This window comes from Apus apus, chromosome 4, assembly GCF_020740795.1.
Source record: "Apus apus isolate bApuApu2 chromosome 4, bApuApu2.pri.cur, whole genome shotgun sequence".
Classification (NCBI taxonomy): Eukaryota; Metazoa; Chordata; class Aves; order Apodiformes; family Apodidae; genus Apus; species Apus apus.
In genome coordinates this window covers 97,837,521-97,863,676 of record NC_067285.1, presented here as the reverse complement: position 1 = coordinate 97,863,676, position 26,156 = coordinate 97,837,521, and the positions used below count along the sequence as shown (strand labels likewise).

Genomic DNA, 26,156 nt, shown 5'->3' with positions numbered 1-26,156 from the left:
TAGGTACAGTTTCACCATTGCTGTTGTCTTTAAAAATTAATCCTTGCCTAATAATCCAAAGTACAGCCTTAAATAAAAAGCTGTTGAACAGGGAAACTCTTACTTTGAGATGGAAAGATGCTTCTAAGGATGACCCCTTACAGAGAAAAGTCATGTGGGAAGAGTTTAGGCATGCTTATTAAAGACAGTTCAAAGACTTGCATAGCTGAACAGCTCCGAAACATCAGAAATAAGGCAGCTGACACTGTATTTAGGAGCTCAAAGTGTGATTTGACTATCTACAGTAGCCTGACAGAAAGGAGAGCAAAGCCTGCATATTCGTAGCTTATAAGGAATGGGTCTGAATGCTGAGGAGAGGATGCAATAAGTTACAGGATACTAAATTGATGGTTGTTTTTCAGTGTTGTCTGCATTTTTTTCAGCTTTCTACTTTAAATCAAAACATGGATCCTTTTAGGACTCATACAGGACATAAATATAATTTACCTCTTAACCAGTCAAACTGTCAGCCAGAATATGCCAGCACTGCATATCCAGTGAAGTTATGGAAAGGTTTTGCCAAGCTGATTTCTATGTGTGTGTATATATATATATATATATATATACATATATATATATATATATAGTAATTGGTCTTGTTTCACTATGTGTTGTTAGGATTTTTTTGTCGGTTGCAGGAATCCTCTGTAATCATACCTATTTTTTTTTGAGAAAATGTGTTAGCTTTCTGATGCTATCCAAAATAGATCTCTTTTGTCTCACTAAAAAAAGTGTTCCACAGCTGTTTGATTTATTCTTAGGGCTCTTCTTGAAATCTTTCTGATTTACATCTTGGCAAATTCCTGGTGTAAATCCTTGTATTGTTTAACAGGTAGTAAGGACTTCTGCCATACTGTCCCTCACATAGTGGTGGGATTCTCAAGCTAATGTTTCTGCTCAATGTAAACAGGTTGACAAGCAGCTGCTTATGATAAGGGAGAGTATAGCAGGATTACATCTATTTTTTTGTAACTTAATACAGTTACTCTGAACAGCTCAAGTAGCTTTTGTAGTACAACAGCTCTCATCAAAAATACACTAATTAGAGAGACTTTAACTTGACTCTAGGTGGCTCAGGCTAATTGCACTGGAGCTGCGCTCTTGATAGATGCCAAAGTACTGAGCAAATAATTCTTTCAGAAATGGTGCATTTTGCCTACAACCAGAATCTGTAATAATTAAGGAATGTAAAGCCTATTATCATTAGCGGTGCTGTAGGGTTCAGAGCATGAGATGGCCCTTTCATGAAAAATGAAACAAATGCAGGTTTGGGACTTGCTTTTGAGTAAATGCAATTCATTGTTTAATAGCTTTAGAATGACAACTCTTGTTACTTTTTTGATGTAATGCAGGCTAAGGAGTAATCTTTCATTTACAATCAATACCCTGAGGAGATACTTGATAGAACAATTAAACTGGATGTTAGGAGCTTGGCAAGCTTTAGGGCAACATTGACAGCAATTTTTTATATGCAGATATTTTGGAAACCGTCAACCAGATTTATTAATACACAGAATTAGAGCCTGAAATTGTGAAGTGCAAGTAATATGGTAGTTCAAAATATATCTTTTGTTTTGTTAGACATGGATGATAACAGATTTCAACAGAATTATCTTGCTGCTAAAGTTAGAAGTGACATTTAGTGGATATAAGCTCTCTGGAGATGCAGTTGTTGAGAAAGAAAAAAGGTACTTTGTTTAATTGCCTCAAGGATTCCTGTAGCAAAGGGAGACTATTACTGTTCCCTTATTTTAAAAACAAACAAAAAAGCCTTACAAACCTGGCAGATGTTGCATATGATGAGAGATGTTTTGGCTGTGTATTGCAGTTCTTCAGATTCAGGAGCAGCACTGAATCCCATCACTGAAATCTATTTTCTGTTTTCTGACAGATGTTTTTTGCCATTTACTTTAAAAGCAGATGGGGAAAATGCAAAGAAGAGCTGTCAGTTTTATTACCATGTATAATCAGCATCTGTGCAATACATCAGACTCATTGCACAGCTTACCCTTTCTTCTCTGTAGTAAAAATTCTTTTGGAGCTTCTTGACAAGCTTCTTGCAGACTTTTTGTATATTAGTAGTTGCTGAAGTTAAAATTATATATTAGTTAAATGCTAAAGCCACTATTGTATTGACCAAATTTACTTAATCAAGATTTTTTGTTCTGATGATTTAATTGTAAAATGTATGACTAATTTGCTGCTCCATATTCAAAGTAATGTTGTCTTAAGAAAAGATAGTTTATTTTCTTTTACTGTTGCAGAATCCTTCTTTTTAGATACATCTCTAACCTCTTACTAACAATTTAGCAGCGGCACATATCTGTGTAGTATTTTTTCCTCTGCTCGGAGGCTTAGTATATTGTTCCACATCTGCATGATTTCAAATAAAAATAATTCTGTAGAGAACAGGGTATTCTTTATTCCGAGTCTGCCTCCTTTCCTGGTGCAGAAATCTTCCCTAGAAATGACTTCTTATAGTGGAAAAATAAGCTAGTTTAAAAGTGTCAGTATAAATAAGGATTTTGTCTGTCTCTGCAAGTGCGGAAGGAGTAATCAGTAACGGTGCTGCAGGCTTATGGGAGAGAACAGCATCCTCCTGGAAAGTGTCAAGTGATTTACATGTCACAGGGCTCTCTGGGGACCGGGTGGGAATAATCCTTCTGCTGGCTAGGGACCTACTTTGATTTGATTTGATTAGGTTGGAATTCACAACTGTGGAAGCACCTTTCTTCCTTAGAATAGTAGGTGGTTGTACATTGTGGTGTCTGCAGTGGTAAGCACTGGAGAAAGATTTAGAAAAAGAAATGTTCACACTACATTTCTTCGATAGGAGAGATTAGGGCATAGTCTTCAAAAAAGGTTTTAACCAGTTTGGCAATGTTAAAAGACAGTAAAACACTTATGCATTGATGCAGGACTTCTTTGAAGTGAAACACTAAAAGAAGCAGGAGACTTAATACTAAGAATATTAATTAACATTTGTGTGGTGAGGGGCAGCATCTACATGAGGCAGTGCAAGCTTTGATGAAGGATGTACTTAACTGTCTTCCTCCATTATCTAATCTTATTAAATATGCTACTAAAATTGAGTGTGGCTTTTGAAAAAGAAACCACCAAGGCACTGTTTATGATACAGAGATGATAATTTATAAAAAAGAATGACTTCTTGGATGGGTTTGAAAGGATATTTTGTGCACAAAAGTTAATACATGTTCCATGGAAAAATACTGATGCTAACTTTTTGTTGTTCTGTAATATAAAGGTACTTCTGGCCATGTCATTTGTGAGCACTTAATAGCTGATTTTTTCAGTAATAGGTAACTGCAACCCATCCTATTCCAGAAATAAAAATGTAATTTAATATGAGGAATCAATATAAATTAGTTTTTAATTATTATGGGTTTTATCAGTAGAATGCAAATTTCCTTTAGGTGCTACTCTATCTGTACTTTCTGATCCTGGAATATATCTAATTAGATTTTCGTTGGAATAGTGGATGCAAATTTTTACTCTCTGAAATTCAGCTGATTCTGGGAAGATAAAGCAAAAGATTAGAGGATAACAAAGCTTGTAAATGTGCATTTGATTTACTTTCTTTACAGACAAAGTGAGGTATAAAAGATTTTTCTTCTATATTTATACAATCTTATTTTTCTTTTCTTACAATAATCTCATTTTCTGAAATGTGATGTGTTATAACATGTACACTTTGGCATGAGTTCACAAAAGACCTACTTAGATTATCCTACTATAACAAATCCTTTATCCAGAAGAGATTGTAAATTTATCCCAGCACTGCACAGTCTGTCTATTAGACTATAAATTTCTCACTAAAAGGAAATGTTAGGTAAAGTTGTTATGGAGTTCATTTTACATAGCCACTAGTGTATTGGTAGTTCACTGTATTAGAACTGCTAGAAAACTAGCTTTCAGAAATATACTGTAATAGGACTTCTTCAGGTTTTAGGCACATACAATTTGCAGGCAAATTGCACAGCAGTAAATTAAATCTGCAGTTCCATCCTCTCATAAAAATGGCACTTCAAAAATTGTACTTCACTTTATAGAACTAATATATATTTTCAATTAAAAGAGTAAACTGGAAAACACTTTGTGTCTTAATTTAACACCTTGTCTTTCTCAGGTTGTATGCCATATCATGTCTAGCTAAGAGCATTATATGTTTAAAGTTAGGTGAACATAGTTGGAGACCCTCCAGCACAAGGTTATAAATCCCTGCATCAGTGGCATTTATAAATGGGTCTTGTGAAACCCTAATGTGAGAGCATTGCTACTGCCATTCCTGTCTTTCTCATAGTCACTGTGGCATTTTCCCCCAGTGTCTTCCTCCTGCAATTCAAGTCCTCATCTATAATGTGACCTAATCCTTCTGTGTCCTTTTTACTAGCTTTTCCAGTCCTCTGTGTATGCCCTGTGTATTCTCCTAGGTAAGAGATTCTTTGGCTGGTTTTCAAAGCTACACACCTGATAAATGTCTGATCAGGCTTTGTCTGGAGGTTAGGCAGTTGTTTGCTGCCAAATAGAGTGTGTAACAAGAATGGATGGATGGCTGCCATTCCCTTCACGGCTGGATTGATTTGGTTTCACAAGTCCTTCCCATTGCCAAAATAAGGAAATTTGTAGAAATTTATTATTTGGAAGGTTTACCTCTGTTTGACCTAGCCAGCTGAGTAGAAAACTAGCTGGATGATGAGCGTGCATAGTCTGGCTCATCATAATTTTTTTTGGCCAACTAAGCTTAGTGTAAGAATGGAAAATACTTTGGTTTGGTTGAACTTGGTGGTGACATTTAACTTATGCAGATTTTTACTTCTTAACATATTTACCTTCTCCATCTAGTCCAGTTTACTGCAGAAGAGTCACCTTGATCCTTTAAAGTTTAGTGACTACTCCTGGTCTGCTGGAAACTGTGTTTCATGGGTCCAAAAGGCTCAGCCATGGCAAATAAAGTGTTGGAAATAATATTGTGTTTATGGAAAAAATTAGCACTCTGCTGTGGGATTCCCTGCAGTGTTTAAAACATACCTGAAAACTAGCAAGGAGACATTTTCCTAGTTAAGGGTTGTTTTTTTTACTATGGAACCCTGTCTGAAGCAGTTTTTTCTGCACATCAGGAAGATTTCTTTCCGGCTTTTCTTTTCCCCCCTTTGCTTCTTTATAAGCCATTCAAGAACAAATTCTGCTAAGATAAATCATGGTCAGACTTAATAGATTGAGTATTAAATGTATAAATATCTCTATCTGAACAAAACCTCATGAAAGCAGTAAAAAAGTCTTTAGTTCAGCTCTCTTGTGATATCTGGAGGTGCTTTGCAAAAAGAAGTAATTGTAATCCTGGAAAAGCTTACTCAAAGTGAATATATGAGCTTATTAGTTACACTGCACACACGGAGCAAAAGTGAAACAGAAGACAGTTAATAGGACAAGCACAAAAGGAGAAAAAAAGGCTAATATTCCTGCATCTATATTTAAAAAGACTTTTTGACCTTAGATCGTGAGTCGATGTCTGAGTGATTTAAAACAGTGCAGTATATTCTACAGAATTTTGGTTCCTTATATGAAAAAGATTTTTTACATTGTTTTTATGTACTTAGATCACAGGTTGATATCTGTGCATGAAAGAGGGAAATAGGAAGCTCATTAGATAAGCATGGTATGAACATTTGAATAATACCACCTTTTTCTGCTGCACCTTTTAGTGTAAATAGTTCAATTTCTTATGTCTGCATAATAGAAGTGCTGGCTCTGCCATAACCTTGAAATACTGTGATGTGTGAAGAAGTAGCTTCTGTTTTAAATGTGCTTATTGCTGAATGTGTTTTGACTTCTTGGCAGGTGGGCCATAGGTCTGCATCAGTGTCAATTTTCCTTATGCAAAGCTGTGGAAGTTCAAAAAAATTTCTGAAAAACTGTTTCCATCAGCAAATTTACACTTTGTTGTACAGCATGTTTCAGTCACAATCCCTATGCATACAGAATAAATGTGGCTAGTAACATAAACTACAATTTTAGATAAAAACGCTTGCTTCAAGAAGTTAAAAGAGTGGCTGTGCAATCCTACTGTTGTATCTTAAAGAAAATGTGTCACGTACTGTATTTAAATAAATCATGTGAGCATGTTTAAAAAGACGACATCTGCGTTGTTTCATATAGCAACATATGTTATTTGTTCTATACCTCCCCCTTTCTTATCGTTTCCATATTTGAATGATTAACTCTCAGAAGTCTGTTGACATTTCTAAATCAAGCTTACTATAAAAATTGCTGTATGTGAACAATACATTGCAAGTCAATTAACACAAACTCAAATTAGGAATTTATAATTGCAGTTCTGGCTTAATTTCCACAAAACTCTTGTGGGCTCTGAAAATTAGTTTTCTTTAGATACAAAGTCAAGATTGGGTGTTAATTTACAGCATTACAGTCTATAGGTTAAAATGTTCGGTTTTACAAACAAAAAAGGATATTTATTTTTCTTAATGAAAAAAGACATGAAATGACCCTGTTTCTTAAGATAAAAACTATGCTGAAAAAGAAAGCAAAAGTAGCCTTCTTTGTTAAAGTCTATCCATTCTAGTTTGTTATGGCTTTAGATTGCTGCTTGGCTTGAGATTTGTATTTTTATGTTGTTGCTATTCTTTTGCAGACGATTAGAACAAAATTCAATCAAGGTCATACCTCCTGGAGCTTTCTCACCATATAAAAAGCTTCGAAGAATGTTCGTATCAAATAATTTAGATTTAAGGTTTTATTTTCATACATATGTATACACATACAGGTATATGTATATTTATATATATATTTAAAAATAGTCTTGGTCAAGAGGAACTTCAGTCATTATGTGAGAATTTAAGAAAGCTTGACTGCTGGAAGATTAACTGACATGGCAGCCTGATTATTAAAACCATATAGCGTCTTTGTCACATTAATAATAATGTTTTTTTTCCAAGTATTGAAATTATTTAATATGGTTCTTCATAGAAGCAATATCTTACTGTAGTGAATATTCTATTAAAAATTGATTAATGAGAATAAGTCACTGTTACTTCAGAATACCTTTGAGGCCATATTGTCCTGTGGCCATAGTAGACAGCAATTCTTGATAAAATGTGCTTAAGGAATTAGGAAAAATAAATCTTTTTGTCATATTTTTTCAAGCATTTGAAAGGTTTATTGTTAATCATGCATTTTGTTTCAGTGTACTAGCAATTTTAGTGTTTTTTTGTTAGAAGTCTTTGGCAGTGTTTCACATAAATACTTTAATTTCTCACTCTTTCCATGCCTAATTCTAATTACATATTATTTTAATATTTACTATTTTGAAAATAGTTTTAATTAATTGAATAAAATATAATTTATTTCAGTGACCTGAGCAATAACCAGATCTCTGAAGCAGCTCCAGATGCTTTCCAGGGCTTACGTTCACTCAATTCACTGTAGGTATCTGTTTAACATGTAAAAATTGAAGTAAATTTCTCATATTCTTATGGTGAAATGATTTTAGTTTTCTGGCTCTCTGCAGAATTTTCATATAAATTCATGCAATTCTGGAAACTCTAAAACTAATTTCAGAATGTTAAAGTGATAATGGAACATTGTATCACAGCTGGACACTAAAAATGTGTGGGGTTTATAGCAAAGAGTTGAACAAAATCAAACATTTCTTTTATTCCCCAGTTAGTTGGTCTTAGAAGCAACAAATCCGCTTACTGAGGTCACTTATTTAGGCTGTAAACAGTGAGGGGCTCATTCTGCTGAGAGCTCTTTGGGCAAGACGCCTTATGGGGAACTGTGTGATCCTGCTGCATTGCAGAACCACAAGGATTTTGCAAGCATCAGGTTGCTGCAGTTAAATTTCCTTCGGGAAAATGGAAATTTATGTATTTATAAAGTAAATATCTCGTAGCTTATACCTTTCATAATCGTGGTTTTGTTTGCTTTATTATTCCCTGGTACAGTGTCCTCTATGGCAATAAAATTACGGAACTTCCAAAGGGCCTATTTGAAGGACTCTTTTCTCTGCAGTTACTGTGAGTATTTTTAAAATATTTGTTCTATTTTGGGGTAACTCAGAAGGGTAAACTTGATGAGAGATAAATGCCTGGAAAAGAACTGGCAGGAGATCTCAAAAGTAAGATCAGTGGATAATAAAAACAAATTAAGTTAAAGCCAAAGGAGTCAAGACTGTTACAGGCCAGCTAGCCATTCATCCACAGATTTGATCATCTCTCAGTTAATATCTCAACCTAAAATTATTAAAATTAAAATATCCTCTAGTGTAGAATTTATAGGGAGGCAACTAGGAAAGCTAAGGCCTCCTCAGAATTAAACCTTGCAAGAGAAGCCAAGGACAATAGAAACATATTCATCAAATACACTGCATACAAAACTAACACTAGAGGCAATATAGGCCTGCTGCTGAATGAGGTGAGTGCCGTGGTGACAGAGGATACAAAGAAGGCGGAGTTAATGAATGCCTTCTTTGTCTCTGTATTGCTGGAGAATGTCCTCAGGAGCCCCAAATGCCTGAGGCCCCAGAGAAAGTCAGAATAAAGGAGAAGTTTATCTTGATTGATGAGGACTGGGTTAAGGCTCAGTTAAGCAATCTGGACATCTGTAAATCAACGGGTCTTGATGGGATGCACCCGCAGGTGCTGAGGGAACTGGCGGAAGTCATTGCTAGGCCACTCTCCATCACCTTTGGTAAGTTGTGCGGAACAGAAGAGATGCCTGAGGACTGGAGGAAAGTGTCACTCCAGTCTTCAGAAAGGGTAAGGAGGAGGACCCGGGTAACTATAGGCTAGTAAGCCTCACCTCCATTGTCGGAAAGGTGATAGGACAACTTATCCTTGGCACTGTCTCTAGGCATATCAAGGATAAGAGGGTCATTAGGAGCAGTCAGCATGGTTTCACCAAGGGGAAGTCATGTTTAACCAACCGGATAGTCTTTTATGAGAACATAACCAGGTGGATAGATGGTGGTAGAGCAGTGGATGTGGTTTATCTTGATTTCAGTAAAGCATTTGACACTGTCTCCCACGGCATCCTTGCAGCTAAACTGACTAAGTGTGGTCTGGATGACTGGGTAGTGGGGTGGGTTGTGAATTGGTTGAAGGAAAGAAGCCAGAGAGTTGTGTTCAATGGGACAGAGTCTAGCTGGAGGCCTGTATCTAGTGGAGTCCTTCAGGGGTTGGTACAGGGACTAGTGCTATTCAATACATTTATCAACAACCTGAATGAGGGAAAAGAGTGCACTGTCAGCAAGTTTCCTGATGACACTAAACTGGGAGTGGCTGACACACCAGAAGGCTGTGCTGCCATTCAGCGGGACCTGGACAGTCTGGAGAGTTGGGTGGGGAGAAACTTGATGAAATTCAACAAGAGCAAGTGTAGAGTCTTGCATCAGTACCAGTACAGGTTGGGGACTGCCCTGTTGGAGTGCAGTGTAGGGGAGAGGGACCTGGGGTCCTGGTGGACCAAAGGATGACCATGAGCCAGCAATGTGCCCTTGTGGCCAAGAAGGCCAATGGCATCCTGAGATATATTAGAAGGGGTGTGGTTAGTACATTGAGAGAGGTACTCCTCCCCTTCTACTCTGCCCTGATGAGGCCACATCTGGAGTACTGTGTCCAGTTCTGGGCCCTTCAGTTCAAGAAGGACAGGGAGCTGCTTGAAAGAGTCCAGCACAGAGCCACAAAGATGGTTGAGGGAGTGGAACATCTCCCTTACGAGGAAAAGCTGAGGGAGCTGGGTCTCTTTAGCTTGAAGGAGACTGAGGGGCAACCTCATTAATGTTTACAAAACTGTAAAGGGTGGGTGCCAGGAGGACAGAGCCAGGCTCTTCTCAGTGATGTCCAATGACAGGACAAGGGGCAGCAGGTTCCGGCTGGAGCATAGGAGGTTCCATTTAAGCATAAGGAAAACCTTTTTCACTGTGAGGGTGGCAGAGCACTGGAACAGGCTGCCCAGAGAGATTATGGAGTCTCCTCTAGAGACATTCAAAACTCGCCTGGATATGTTCCTATGTTACCTGCTCTGGGTCATCCTGCTCTGGCAGGGGGGTTGGACTAGATGATCTTTCAGGGTCTCTTCCAATTCCTAATTTTCTGTGATTCCGTTTGTCTATGAAGTATGGTACAATACTGTCTTGTCCTGTAAACAGCAAACAACATGTATAAAGTTGTGTGGGAACCACGGAAGGCATATTTGTGTATTTTATATTAAAAAAATACGTGGTGGAAATGCTATATAATGGCATTTCTGGTTGTACCCATGGAAGAACAGAGTTGCAGTCACTGGTGACTTTTAATATTTTCTGACACTCTTTGCTGTACAGTTCTTTGAGTCTGAAGTGCAGCTGCTACTTTAACACTTTGGCAGTTTCCATGTGTAATCTCTTAAAACATTTCTATTTAACACTGGGAATAAATACAAATGCCATGGTGATATGTTTATAAAATATTGTCAAAATTTAGTAGAAGAGGCTGTGCACTAGTTGTACTGTGTTAAAGAAATTTGTGAAATAGGCCTTAAAACAATGTGGTGTTTTGGGAAGAAATTAACCCAGAATAACTAGCTTGTCGATTTAACGCTTCTTCTTAATGAATGTTAAACTTCTTCCCACTTGATTAGAAGTACTTAATGTCTAGAGTTCATACTGTAATGATTGGCAAAATGTGTATGATTAACAACTCACTGAAGGTGGCAAAACAGTAAGCAAATGAAAAGGAAATGCACGTTCTAGCACCACCTAGAGGTTTGCTTTTTTCGTTTTAGTCACGAACTACTGTAGTAGTTCAGTGTTATGCATTCCTGTTTTCCTTTGAAGAGATTTTAGGATTTTGGTTGCAAAAACATATTGTGGATTTGTAAAAACAAACAAACCACAGAACAAAAGAAACACCAAGAATCATCTCTGATATTTTTTTTCTGTATTAAAAAAATATACATAACTTGTTATACTTTTCATAGACAATATGTTTCATTCACTAAATTTCTTCTGTGGTGAAACTGTTTATCAGAGCATTGGTTTTCAAATCCACTACTCCATTCCATTTCTGGCTTGATATGGGAAAAAAAATATATTTGATTATAAAAATGCATCCAGTGGAATTACCTCTTTTTTTTTTTTTTTCCCTTTTCAAAAGCATAAAGGAGTTGGTTCATATTGGCTTGTTTGTTTTAACTTTAGAAGACTGGGAGGTACAGGGAAAAAAAGGTTTCCTTTGAAGATAGAAAGGAAAAAGGTTCCAAGACAGATTTGGATATATTCCATGCCACCAGTTTTTACTACAACTCTGTTAATGTGGCAGCATGCTGATTAGTAACATATAATTAAAAGTGCCACTGCACATCTCTTCCAGCTAATGAACACAGTGTTCAGTTCCTTTTTTGTTTGTTTATTTATTTGGCAAAAGAAACTAATTTTCCTAGCAGATACTTGATTTTTTAAGCTTATTTCTTTACCCAGACAAATGCCACACACACACCTTCTACCAGCACATTTCTTCTACAAGGAAGAAATGCAATTTTAGCTAAACAAACATCCACATTTCAACTCCAAAGTGTAAATATTTAGGAATAATTTCAGAGCACCTAAGTAAGACATTTCAATTCACTGAAATCCTCTATGTCACTGTCAATTAGTATTTGTTATTGTATTTCTTGTTCTGGTTGCAAACATGTAAAAAGAATTAAAACCACTGGAACTGCAATGACACTGAGCAAATTATTTCAATTTTATAATTGTCTTCCATTAAACAGATTACTGAATGCTAACAAGATCAATTGCCTGCGAGTTGATGCTTTTCAAGATCTACACAACTTGAATCTTCTTTCTTTGTATGACAACAAGCTTCAGACCATTGCAAAAGGCACCTTCTCACCCCTACGTGCAATCCAGACCTTGTATGTATGCTTGTTTATGGTTGTCTTTAGTATGACTTCATATTCCACAATGTACTAAAAATACCAGCAACTGCTGAGACCAAAGGGAAATAATGTGTGAAATTATAATTTTTTTCTTCATGAAAGGCATTTGGCTCAGAACCCATTTATCTGTGACTGCCATCTGAAGTGGCTGGCGGATTATCTTCATACAAACCCCATAGAGACCAGTGGTGCCCGTTGCACCAGCCCCCGCCGTCTGGCGAACAAAAGGATCGGCCAGATCAAAAGCAAGAAATTCCGCTGCTCAGGTAATTTTCTTAGTTCAGCTGCTGTTTTTCTTTTATTGGCAAAAAAACAGTGGTTATAGAAGTTCTAATGAAGGCAGCTGACTCTCTACGGAATTATTAAGCATTGCAGAGTCGCTTTTAGTTCTTTGACTGAAGTGGGGAAATCATGGAAGTCACAGACTGTTGGATCACGGAACATTACTATTGTTAACACATTTGGCACTATTTCTGAGTACCATTAAATCTAACAAAAGAAATGCTATATATAATGCTTCAGAATAAAATGCTAAAGTTATCCACTACAAGTATCAACAACATAAATCATTTTGTAAAATTTCCACAAGGCTCTGGAGTATGTGAAAGATGTAAAACTTTCTAGCTAAATATGGAAACATGACATACTCGTTTTATACAGGGAGCTGACATCATACTGAAATTTACTGTTTTCTCTTTCTAATCTTACTCCATTTCCTACTTACATTTCTCTAAATCCTAACTTTTGTCATATGGTATCCAGCTGTTCCAGGTGCATTTCACATTCTACAATTTATTCAGTCTCAAGTGCAAATACCAGATGAGAACTGTTAGTTATACATGTTCCGGATACGTTTATGACTATTCACACTTTGTTGTTTATCAGCTCTCGCGAATACACATTTTTCCACTTATTTATCTGTAGTTAACTGTAGTCCATACTTAATCTAAAAAAACTCAATCTTTGCTTGCTGACATTCAGGTGCATCTTCTATTTTTTTTTTCTCTTTATTTAGCTAAAGAACAGTATTTCATTCCAGGTAGGTTTGGCTCTGCAGTACGATTGACTAACTGCAGATACTCTCTCCCTTCCCCCAAAAAAGCAAAGTTTGTTATAGCTTTTAGGAAACTGCTGCATGTGTATTAACATTAGTCAATACTTGTATCTAGACATAGTTTTCCTTTGTAGATGATGAGTAGTGCTGTTTTCTGAAATAAGAGCTTAGCATGCAGCTCCATTTACTTTTTTTTGTCTCACAAATTTGTGCACCTACCAAAATTAAACCTCTACTGAAATTATTTAGAAGGTTGCACCTGCTAGTTCATATTTCAATTGACACCTTTACTTACCTTTAACCTTGTCTTTCTGCCACTACTGTTTTTAAAATGTAGCTCCTGAGCTACTTTTAAACACAGGAAACCATACTACCATCAAAGAGCTAGTACAACTTCAAACCAATTAGCCTTTTAGAAATTAATATTTTCTTGCCTTGCTTTCATACTCTACACTGGCAATAGCTATTGCTTGCTCACCCTCCTTATGTGTATGAAATCACAGTGGAATGCTTGGAAGAGAAACCCGATATTCTTCATTAAAGGCATTCTGTGGTCACACACATCTAATGAATCAGAAATGGTTTCCAATAAAGAAAATATAACATTAGAGTTGGGATGAAACAGCAATTTACACACTGCTTTAAGCTACAATAAGTCTATTATATTTTCACAAAAGATTTACTGATGTTGGCCCTAGCTCTTTGAAATACATTATTTTACCTTGCTTGTCAGGTGTGTGCACTGATTTCTTAACAGAAAAAAACAATGAGGCACTTGCATTATGTTCCTAACAGATTATAAATGATTGATTGACGAAATAAGCAAGGGAATAAGGAATCTATTAATGAATTACAGTATGTTACTTGCAAGCAGGGTTTTCTACTAGTTTAATATTTAGAAAAATATCTGCAATAATTGATTATGACACAAGTGCGCTTGTTCTTTCAAGTACTACAGGTATATTGTCATTCTGCAGTGTTTGAAGTACTGATTTATTGATTGGTCTTTGTCTTTTAAGCTGCTGTCTTTAACAGCCCTTCTTCTAATGCTGTGTGATGTATCACTTAAATTTGCAGCAATCATGTGAAGTCCTTCATGCCCTCCTACTAATGTATTGGTTTGAATATGAAGAAAAGACAAAATGAAATACAAAATAAGGCAGCAATTCATCAGCATTGGCAGCCACGAAAATGTGTTTTAAAGGAGCATAAAACAGAGGGGGATTCAATTTCTCAAACCTGTAGTACCACTCAGTTTCTTAATGAGTACAACAGCTGCATTCCTGCCACAGAGTGACTTCTACTCAGCCTTGCCAGCACAACTTTTGCTCTTAGTTAGAAGTGTGTTCTTGCCAGCAAATGTCTTCACAGCCTGTTTATAATATGGCCACACACACAGCTTAGCTTTGTTTACATACCCTTTAAAAATGCTATTCCTGGGGGGTGAAAAAAAAAAATAAAATCAAAAAGTGCCATATATTTGTTTCTTGAAATACAGCTTCTGTGCTTCCTATCAGGTTATCAGGGAGATGCTGCATGAAATTCTTTAATTTTTGACGAACTTGTCCCTGATTATTTTAGTTGTTTACTTTAAACTGCTAACACGGATTTACTCTGAATGCAGGAGGAATAAAAATGTATTTGTAGTCTTGCTTATTGAGTATTAAACACTGCTTTACACTTCAGTAAGCACTGGAAAAATGTTAGCATTTCTTTTAAAATGTAAATAATTTTTGTTTAAATATCTCATTGGAAGATCTTCCTCTGCAGGCTCTAGGAAGTCTTAGTAGACTTTCATTATAGTGATTTGGAAGACTAAAGGTTATCCAGTCATTAATTTGAAAAAAATACTGTATGTCTGCAGCTCATAGGGATATTCCATATAGTTATATCATATGTGTTACTTAGACATTTACAAACATTAGATAACATAATATGTGAGGAATGTTGAGTATTTTTTTTTCCTTCCCCGAGGAATCTGTTTCTCCTCTATTTCTTTTGATTTACTAAGGTTTTAAGTGGCATAGCATGTATATGTTCAAAGGAGCAGGTTTAAAGAGTACATTCCAAATAATGAAGAATAATGCATCAGAGACATTATCATCATGTATGAAATCTGTAAATAATAGCAAACTTTTCTTCATTTTAATGCCACTTAAAATTAATCATTCTTTGTCTTTGCTGAAGACATTACCACTTAACAACATCTTCTAATCAAACTAAAGTTGAATAGAGAACATGAAAGCTTAGTTCATGTTTTTGTCTTAATTGGGATTACTCTGTCTTTTTTTTCTTCTTGGCTATCTTTACTTTTGCAGGAGTTCACCATTTTGGCTGTAAGTAACGTTCAGTGTCTGAGCTTAATCACACTGTACTTCCCAGCCCCGATGCACCTTCTACTAGTCTCAGTCTTTTCACCTTTGTCCAAGAAGAACCCCCGGGTCCTTTCAGCTTCTCCTTGTTTTCTTTGTCACCCCCCCCTCAATTCCTTACTGGATGTTTTCTCCTGATATATTTAGGACATTTTCTTTGGCTGGGAAATGGTGGAGGAAACTTTCAATGTGGTTAATTCTTTTGTACTTTTTATTTAATCTGTGACAATAATACTGTCACTGTGGCACTGGACATTCAGTAATATGAATGCCATGTCATGTAAGCAAGTCTTAAACTTCAAATGCTTCTATAACTTATACCTACTCCTTCCTCTTTTCCCTTGCTCTTATCCTTGGCCTAATGGATGCAGTTCTGATAATGTAGCGAGATTTTCTGTTGTGCTTGATCTAACCATGTGGTTGTGAGGTATGAGTAAAACATGGTTCTGTCAAGCACCATGGAACGTCACGCAGCTTTCTACAGCATGGCAAGCTGCTGAGGCTTAAGTCAGGATCACACATTTTTTAAATTAAAGCTGAAAACAGGGCTTTCAATCTTATGTGTTTGAGATGATACGGAGTATCAGGACTATTAAAAAAAAATCACAGAGGTTAATGAAGTCCAGTCAACAATAAAAATTTGTAACAAGAGAAAGAGAAAAGGTGGCATTCAGGATCTATTTAGTCTTGTTACAGAGAAAGAAAATAAATTCTAAAAGAATCCGTGGCATTTATGTGATTAGCTATAAACAAGGCTAGATTGGCTGACAACATAATCAGCAGAAAGTACAGCTGTGAAAAGCTCAAGTTAATGTTATCCTCTTATGTTAAGTTGGTCACAGTTTCTTTTTCCAGCATATCTTAAGCCCCTATATTTAACCCTCTTGAAGCCCTTGTGTCTGTTCAGTATCACAAAGTTTATCATACATTTCCCAAGTTGCCCACCCGTTATCTGCGTTGCAGACATCTTTTCAACCTTCCACAAGAAGCAAATCTTGTATTTCATTGACTCAGTATCTGTATTTTGACTTGACTCTTCTACAGGCACTGAAGATTACAGATCCAAATTAAGTGGAGACTGCTTTGCAGATTTGGCTTGCCCTGAGAAATGTCGCTGTGAAGGGACCACAGTGGACTGCTCCAATCAGAAACTCAACAAAATTCCTGATCACATCCCTCAGTACACAGCAGAGTTGTAAGTTGAACCCATACTAAAGGATTCTTTTTTTATCGAAAAACTAATGTCAAATTTCAAACATAAACCCACAGCCTTAGTTTTTTTAACAACAAAAAATAAGTGTAACCTCTGTGGTGCACTTCAAAGGAATAGATATTAATTAAAAATATTTATGCATAATTTCAGTTTACATTTTCATCTAACCTTAAAAACATATGATAAGTAAATAAGGTAAGTATTCTGTGCTTCTAGTTGTCTAGTACATGAGCTACACACTTGGATTTGTCTGAACGATAGTGGTGTTTATTTTGCTTTTTATTTTAACTGCCAGAACCATTCGGACATCCAGTAACCAGTGGTCTGTCTTAAGAAGTGCAACCTAGATGTTTAACAGAACAGAGCTGATTCTTATACAAAACACACATAATATGTGGCAGGAAGGAGACCAGAGGAAGATAAAGCAGACAAACAGGACAGAGTTGGGTTAAAAAGATGAGATAATGATACAATGAACAGACATGAACAGAAAACAAGTCACAGATTATTACTTGCTTAATAAGTGCCGTATAGGAATGATTTGTAGGCATTACAACTGAAGTGGTCTCAAAGGAGGGATTGAAAGATAAAATTAAGACAACTTTACCAGGTTTTCCCATGTGCAAAACATAGTATGAAAGGGAATACAGAAGTGCTTGAACGATCAGCAGAAAATCAGGAGATGAAAGTTGCCATAATTGGCAGTGCAAAGGCAAGAGGAAATAGATGGTTTTTGCAGGAGATTTAGTGTAAAGAACAAGGCAGAATGTTGAGGGGCAAGAGAGAGGAACTTCGACTTGACATAGTAAAGTGGGGACAGAGATGCAGAGATGGGAGAGCTGTAATCATGTTGGGACCCGTAGGACTGAGACGAGCAACAGTCTGGTACATGTCTCAAAAGATCAGTCTGCAGTTGTCATCAAAGCCAGTACAAATAGTACAGCAGTGAAGGTATGAATTAATGAGACCATGGTTAAAGATTTGGAATATCTGGACAGAAAAAGGAATTTGAAACAGAAATGTTGTGCAAATAGAGCTGGACATTTTTGTCTGTCTCTGAGCGGGGAGAACAAGTTGAACTTAGTAATGTTTTAATTATAAATCTAGATGTTAATTCTAGTTGTGCCCAAAATTATGGCAAATTAAATTTAAAAAGTGGTATGTGTGGGAAAAATATAGCTCACCTTTTGCCATGTTCACATGTTGATTTACAGTTCATAAAATAGTACCAGCGAAGAACAAATTGATACACAGTCGTAGGGAGACAGATTTCAGTGGAGAAATACATATTGTATTTTATTTTTTCATATAGCATTTGCTAGGGATATAATATAAAGGGTGAAGAAACAAACAGGAGGGAAAAAGAAAGTAGATTCTAGTGTGGAGGAAGACACACAAGAAGACAGAAAATGCTCATCAAATATATATAATGTTACACTATAGTATTTTGAAATAAAATTACTTGCATAAAAAACTGATGGACTGGGTAACAGGTTAAAGTGTAGGAGAAGATAATAAAGGTAATGGTTGTAAAAATCATAGTTACTGCAGCAAGAGATGAGAAGTGGAGTTGTTGAAGTGGCAAGCTTGCATTGTCTTGGTTCATAGCAGGATTCATGTTTATTTCTCTCTGATCTGAAGAAATAATAATTTAGTATTTTAATTGTTGATCTTCTTATTAATTTTTTTATGTGTGGAAGATAAACTGTCAAGTTTTTTCTTTCTATAATTATAATTAATATTTTAAATTCAGAAGAAACAACTACATTATCAAGCATCATCTGCTGTGTATCCTAAACTCTCCAATTTCAGTCAACAAAAAAATTGTGTTTGAGATAGTTCATGTTTGGTTACAGCACTTCTTTCAGAAAACATCCAGTCTTGTTTTAAGGTATCAGTGGATTAAAAATCCACCATTTTCCTTAGTGTTACATAAGTTATTTCCCTTCTGTTAAAATTTTTAAAATGGGAAGTTTAACTTCAAGAGGAGTCTACGTCTCCTCAGTTTCCATCACTGCTTCTTTTATATTTTTTGCCATTAAAGAGCCCTTTTCTATCCAGCAAAGTGGTCTTAGACTGTAACAAATCACTATTAAACCTTCTTGATAAGCTGTACAGATTTTTCTTCAGTTCCTTTTTATGTAAGAAAAAGTTCAGCAGCTTTACAAGTATTCTTGAGTGGATAGAGGAATAATTTTTGCATTTTTTTACAAATCCTGTTGCTCCAGCTACATACACTTTTCTGGTATTTGTCTCACTATTGCAAAACCTACAGCTTTTTTCTTGTATCATAGAATGGTTAAGGCTGAAAGGGACCTTAAAGATCATCAGGTTCCGGCCTCCCTGCTGTGAGCAGGGACAGCTCACACTAGGCCAGGTTTCACAAAGCCTGGCCTTGAATACCTCTGAGGAGGGGGCTTCAGTAACCCCCCTGGGCAACTAATTCCAGTGCCTTCCTACCCTCATGGTGAAGAATTTCTTCCTGATGTCTAACCTAAATCTAACTTGTTTCAGTTTAAAACCATTACCCCTTGTCCTATCACTGCCATCCCTGGTGAAAAGCCCCTCCCCATCTTTCCTGTAGGCCCCCTTCAGGTACTGGAAAGTTGTTTCCTCCTATTCTTGGTCTTCAGTGCCCTGCCTTTGATACTCCTCTTGGGACACAAAGTTAGAGAGAAAATACAATTTGTGCTACAGTTTTAACCAAACACAATACAGTGGTTCAACCCATGCTTCTTTTCCATCACAGAGAAGTATGCAGAAACTTCTCAAACAAGGAGTATCTTCAAAAAACATGGAAAATTCTTTACATTCTGTAATACTTGTCTAAGACTAGTTTTTATGTGTGACATTAGGTAGGACTAATTACCACCACAAATACAAGATTGAGGAATAACCAGCAAGAAGATCAAGAGAAAAGGCTATGGTAATGTTACTGTATTAAAGATGGAGTGCCATTGGGCACTGCTACAAATTTCATTTTAGGATGATGTAGATGAGTGTAGTATGGAAGTTATATGAAATATTTTTTTTTTACCATCTATAACAATAAAATTCCAACTGGAATACTACGTTGCTGCATTTTTCAAGATCACTTCGGAAAATAAAGCCAGGGAGGACAAGGATCATCTAGAAAAGAAGGCTTCTGAGAAAAAAAAATAATGCATTTGTGTGAAGGAAACCTGAAGGAGAGACAAATTATTTTTAATATTCAAGAGGTTGTTGGGGGGAGGAAAGGATGAAACTGTCTTTTTCAGTGACACTAGAAATGTTTGCAATAGAGCACAGCAAAGAACTATTATTAGAACCAATAAATGTTTTAAAAACCAAGTTATTCTTTGTGCAATCTAGTCTACTGGGAGGTGTCCCTGCTCATAGGAGGGAGGTTAGAACCTGATGATCTTTAAGGTCCCTTCCAACCTTAACCATTCTATGATTCTACTAGATGATATAGCACTTCAAATGTATTTGAAACATCAGCATTTATAGAATACTCGGTGCTTCCATTGTTGATGGACAGGGAACAAAAGTCTTTACAATGATTATGCAGCTTTGTTAATAGACACTGTGAAAAAAACTCTTTTTGTAAGATCCCACTAAAAATCACATGAAGTCAACAAGCTGATTTTCAGAAGTGGTATTGTCTTTTGAAATTCATGTTCCTTCTATTTCTGTGTGCTATACAGATGTTCCACATATATCCAAAAAAACTCCTCCTGTCTTCTTTCAGTTTAGTTCCGTGCTGCAATTATTGTACAGCCATCCCTTCAGATTTACAACCTTAATTTCCCTTCTGGCTGTCATTGAGAATAAGCAGGAAGAAAGGATGAATGAGCAGCTTTCTTTTATTTTCTAGGGTTTTTTTTAAATCTTGTATTGCAATAAAGCAATTTTGAAAAATATTCTGAGATTGAAATTATACTGTCAGTCATCTGTTTTCCTTCCTACTTAAGATCTCTAAATAAAAGCTGGACAGACTCCCTTCCTCAGTAAGATTACTCCATTAAAATTATAAAGAATCTAAGACTCATAACTTTCCTTTTCTTTTCAAGAGAGGAAATAGGGAATACTGGGTCAGTTCTGATATTTTTTGAAATATAAATGGTCCCCTAACCTAGCAGTTGCTAACGGTATACTGTGCTGGAACAGTCTTGATACCTGGGCAGGCAAGATCAATATCTAGCCAGTGTTTGTTGTTCATTGTATATCTTCTTGTAGTGTTACAAAGCAGCATTAATCCTTTCTTATGCAATATATATTTGTTAGGTGTAGTGGTGTGAAAATAAACTACAGTCAGGTAAGTGTTTATAAGTTCTTGGGAAGACCTATGCAGTGTGTTTCAGTCCCTATTCAGAAAAAGCATTGAGCATAAAGTAATTATTTCATTCTTGTAAATAGTGTTCTGTGAGCACCTCCAGATGTCTGGCAGATGCCACCTGATAGCCTTTAAGAGCAGTAAACTAATCTTCAGTGTTTAATATGTACTTCTTAAAGATTTTTATTTATAAGTTGCCATGGAATCCTTCCTCAGTCACATTTTTGTTTTTCTTCCCTTAGAAGAAAAATCATAAACATCTTACTAGATTTCTCAGCAGCTTTAGTTGTATGATATTTTGTGATTTGGTTTTGATTCTATACATCTTATATATACCTAAGTTTAACTAATGAGAATGTTCATTCACTGGAATTTCCAGAATTAGAAATGTCAGTATTTCCAGAATTGTTCTTCAGCTACCAGTTAAATACCAGTTACTCAGTTAAACCAGTCTAAAAAGCTTATTTAGTGTGAAACATTCTTTACCAATGCCTGAATATTTTTCTCTGATACTGTTTTCATTTCTTGCAGGCGATTAAATAATAATGAATTTTCAGTCCTGGAAGCTACTGGAATCTTTAAGAAACTTCCTCAGCTGCGTAAAATGTAAGTACAACTTCAGTGACCTTGTCTATTCAGGTAGCACATTAGCTCCTGGCTGTGTTTCTCCACCATTATCAATTATTCTATATAAAGTATTCAGTATATTCTAATAAAAAATCAAGGATGGGTTTAAATTAATTGTTGGGATAGATCAGATTTTGCAGCTTTTCTCTCTGGGACCAGTCACTGCCAATATCAACTTCTACTGGTGCATACCTCCAGGACCCTCACTGCAGTGTCCAGCCAGCAGGTCTGTTACACAGCCACAGCAGGGAGCTCACTGTACAAGTTGCTCAAAAAAGGTTCCAATAATCTTTCGTAACCTCCTGTACTACTCCCTAACCAGGCAATTTTGCCCCTTATAGCACGTTCAAGGTGTGCCTTTGATTCTGTGTTCATTAAACGTTCATTAGATGAGGGGTATATCAAAATTAAATGATAGAGAAAAACGTTGTTTGTTAACTGATCCATGTAAGTCCATGTTCGCAGTTCACGTCCTAAAAGGAGTTTGTAATCTTACCAGTTGCAGGTGTTATTAAAAATAAATCTATGAAAAGCTTTTATTTTGCTTACATAGAAGACATATTTAAGGGTAGATAATTTAGTTAGACTTTGTGACCCTGTGTTCAGTCTTTTCAGCATTAAATCCAAACATAAATAGTAAGTGAAGAAAAATGCAAGTAAAAATAGATTAGATTAATGAAAATTATGCACTGCTTTTTAAATGTAGTCACCAATTTACTACCATTTGTAGAAGTTTGCCACGTAAATAGTGACCAAAATCTTAAGGGAAGCAATGGTATTACTTAAACTATTGTTGGCCTTATCCAGAATCTTGCTGGCAGCTGTAATGACCACAATTATTTAAATACTTACTGCTTATTTTTTTAGTTAGTAGACTAATGATTAAAAACAAAAAAAAAACGCACACAACACTTTACTTTTTACTTATCCACTTGATTACGCCTTGCCACTTCAGATTGGTCTAAGTTACCTACAAAAAGAATGTAGGAATGCTGGCACAACAGTGTTCTGGTACTGTTCAGTAGATACCCAGTTTTCTTAATTCCTCAAGGATCTCAGATTAGCACCTTGCAGCTACAAAGTGCCCTTTAAAATCACGGTAATTCTTAATGTGGCATGCATACACATGTACACATACACACGTATGGCAGTTCATATTGAAAAACAGGGAAAAGGGGGAATATACTGACAGCAACTAGATATTTTTTCAGTCTATAAAGGTAGCTTAGTAAACATTTCATGTCATCTAAAGCTAGTTTGCTGGTTTTAGGTTGAGCAGGTTTTCAATACAAAAGAAAGAGAAGGAAGAATATTAATCAGTCTCGGTGTAGTTGTCTGCTGGAACTCCCAAGAGCTTTGAAATGTGGATAATTGAGGAGGATCAAAATTGAGAAACTGTTACTGAAAATATAACATTTTTAATAATAGTGCTCTGTAGTTTCGTAATATAGTTACCAGTTGTTACAAATTCTTCAAGTTAGAGAATACAGTGACTGGTTAGGAATGACTGAAATGCAATGAGGTAGTGATGTTGCAGACACCAAAATGAGTGAATTCTGTATTTTTGTGGAGCTTATATTTCTTTTGAAGGTTCAAATAGGTGCAAAGATCCTTCTGCACAGATGACTTGGAAATATTGGGCCCTAAATGTTTAATTGATTTGATGGTTCATCAGTAATAAAGCACGTTTATGCACTGCATCATTGATTAGCTACACAACATGTAATCCTTGAAATATCCTTGTGAAGTAGTATCCATGTTACAATAGGAACAAATAAGATTTTAGGAAAGTAAGGGCTTGACACAGATAAGCCAGCTGAAATTAGTTTCTTGCTTCCAGTCTTGTGCAGCAAGTCTCCTTACAAGAGGCTGACTGGATGAAAGTAATGATTGTATCCTTCATTACAGGCGAAGTGTATGTCACATTACAGCTAGACTAGTAGTACGAGTAGATTAAGCCACAACTCTGTTTTCTATGTCTTTGATAATGGCACCACTTCATTCTGGCAAGTGTATGAATTTTTGTTCTGTTGGTGTCTTTCTTGATTTGAACAATTAAAATCTGTTCTAGAAGTTACATCATTTTTTATTTTTTTTTTCCAAAACCATTAATTCCATAAAATAAAGAGGTTTTAGTTACAATTTGTTATACATTGTCTGCGAGTATTTCTAAGAGCTTTTTAAACATCACTAGTATATTTTTAGCATGTAGATATGTACTTCCGTAATGTGTATATTTGCATGAAACAAACCAAAAGAAGTCGAGAAAATATGAAAAATCTTTAAGAAAATGTATGCTTGTGTATATATATATATATATATATATATAGTACAGATACTACCCATTTGGGATGTAATTTCCATATTTCAACTAAAATCTATAAACACTAAATATTTTGGCAGTATTTTAGGTAATTTTCCCACATTTTTATATGTTTTGCATGCAAATTGAAGATAAATGAACTGCCTTGCTTATGAACACTCCTTTTTAACTAATGTCATAAATGATTAACATTTTGTTTACGGTTTACATTCACACATTTCACTTCCATATGTTGCTGTTTGTACTGTTTCCTTATATTTGCATCTACAGAGATGAAATAAAGAGATCAGAGTGGTTAGTTGTGCTGGTACGCATACAGTTATCATGTTGTTATTAATTCATCTAATAATGCTACCAGGACTGGATACATGAAAAAAAAATACAGTCACTGACAAGATTCAAATTATTAAAATATGATCTTGTATGGCAGGAGCACGAGCTGCATAATTGTCATTATTAAAAAACATATTCCAAGGATTGCTTTAAAAATATTGTTTTATTTAGGAGGTAGGGCATTCAATTTTGCTTTACTGGTTTGAACAACATGTATTAGTTTAACACAATAAGTCAGTATCTTGAAGTCTATGTGATGTGAACCAACCTTCCTTCCTTCCTTCCTTCCTTCCTTCCTTCCTTCCTTCCTTCCTTCCTTCCTTCCTTCCTTCCTTCCTTCCTTCCTTCCTTCCTTCCTTCCTTCCTTCCTTCCTTCCTTCCTTCCTTCCTTCCTTCCTTCCTTCCTTCCTTCCTTCCTTCCTTCCTTCCTTCCTTCCTTCCTTCCTTCCTTCCTTCCTTCCTTCCTTCCTTCCTTCCTTCCTTCCTTCCTTCCTTCCTTCCTTCCTTCCTTCCTTCCTTCCTTCCTCCCTCCCTCCCTCCCTCCCTCCCTCCCTCCCTCCCTCCCTCCCTCCCTCCCTCCCTCCCTCCCTGTGTTACAGAAACCTAAGCAATAACAAGATTACTGATATTGAAGAAGGAGCATTTGATGGAGCTTCTGGTGTGAATGAACTCTTGCTCACTAGCAACCGCTTGGAAAGTGTTCGACACAAAATGTTCAAAGGACTAGAAAGTCTCAAAACACTGTAAGTATAATGATTTGGGTGTTTTAATGCTTTCTTTCTGCCAGGTATTTTTTAAAATAATACTCTCTCTGTCCTAAAAACTTTATTTTGGAGGATTAGCTATAGATTATTCAAGCATATCCTACCATTTGTTCCTATTTTACAAAAAGTTACCATACATTATATTATTTCATTATTTATATAATGTAGCTGAAATTTTTTTTTGTGGTTACTTGACTACAGAAATTAGGATTCCTTTAAAATTATTTAGCAGCTGAGAATGGGTAAACATCCAACTGCAGAAATGCGAGTAATCATCTGCTTTAAAGTGTCAGAATTTTGCATGGGAATTACACACGTTATGTAATGGAGTCTGATTCAATTCAGCTCAACCGTTACTTGGAATTTAGCTGGAGAAAAAATTATTCTGGTGGATATTGAAATGTGGGGAATTGCTCTTCTAAGTAATTTCAATGTCATTTCAACAGTGAAGGGAAGAGTAAAAGCACCATAGCTTGAACTCATTTCAATCTTTCCATTAAAATGCAGTTTAGCTCTTTCTACTAAAAAAAAAAGGTGTTTATGCAGTCCACAGCTTCTTGGCCTGTCTGGATCAGCAGGGCAGAGCCAAGATTAAATGGTCTTTAGGGCTCCAGCTGTCCATAGACATCAGGTATTTTTAATAAATCAGGCCTATTGTTTCTAACTTTGCATTCTAAGATGCTAAAATTGTTAAAGGCAGCTACTCTTAGACGAGAGCATGGAGAAAAATATAGATTTATAGATGGAGAGATAAGAAAACAGCAAAGCTCACATTTCATAGAAATAGAAGAGTTTTTAGAGTAGGTGTTTCTTGCTTAATATTCTTAAATTTTTATTAAATCTCAAAGTCATGCTGAGGATGAGTCAGGGTAGCCTGATTTCATTTTATGAAAACATTTGAGAATGTAGTAGAAGTGATTCCTAGAATTTATCCTTATGCTCCCGGTAAACAGCAGTTCTAGAGTCATCAGGCTTGGAAACATGAAGAGGGGGCTGCCATGTATCTCTAATTTGTGGAATTTCAATCAATTTAGTGTCAGTTAAACTCATAATTACGGATTCTGGTATTGAAAGGAAAAAAGCCACAAATGCTCAGGGAAAGCACCCCTCGCCTCTGTGAAACCTGCCTTCCCACTGTTCTGTGTTCCAATCCCCTCCACT

The 26,156-nt window shown here is 36.1% G+C and overlaps 1 protein-coding gene across 9 annotated transcripts in view; it reads left to right on the top strand.

Annotated features, from left to right (window-relative positions):
• SLIT2 (slit guidance ligand 2) overlaps positions 1–26,156 on the top strand; it is a 256,317-nt gene that overhangs the window by 177,699 nt on the left and 52,462 nt on the right. For 5 of the 9 annotated variants that reach the window (XM_051619875.1, XM_051619872.1, XM_051619881.1 and 2 more), the window contains exons 10-19: positions 6,710–6,781; positions 7,428–7,499; positions 8,022–8,093; positions 11,827–11,970; positions 12,097–12,260; positions 13,010–13,033; positions 15,367–15,384; positions 16,465–16,615; positions 21,480–21,554; positions 24,831–24,974. In XM_051619875.1, coding sequence (XP_051475835.1) covers positions 6,710–6,781; positions 7,428–7,499; positions 8,022–8,093; positions 11,827–11,970; positions 12,097–12,260; positions 13,010–13,033; positions 15,367–15,384; positions 16,465–16,615; positions 21,480–21,554; positions 24,831–24,974 — 936 coding nt within the window. The remainder of the gene's footprint in view (positions 1–6,709; positions 6,782–7,427; positions 7,500–8,021; positions 8,094–11,826; positions 11,971–12,096; positions 12,261–13,009; positions 13,034–15,366; positions 15,385–16,464; positions 16,616–21,479; positions 21,555–24,830; positions 24,975–26,156) is intronic. The other 4 variants (XM_051619877.1, XM_051619873.1, XM_051619879.1 and 1 more) reach the window with 2 other exon arrangements.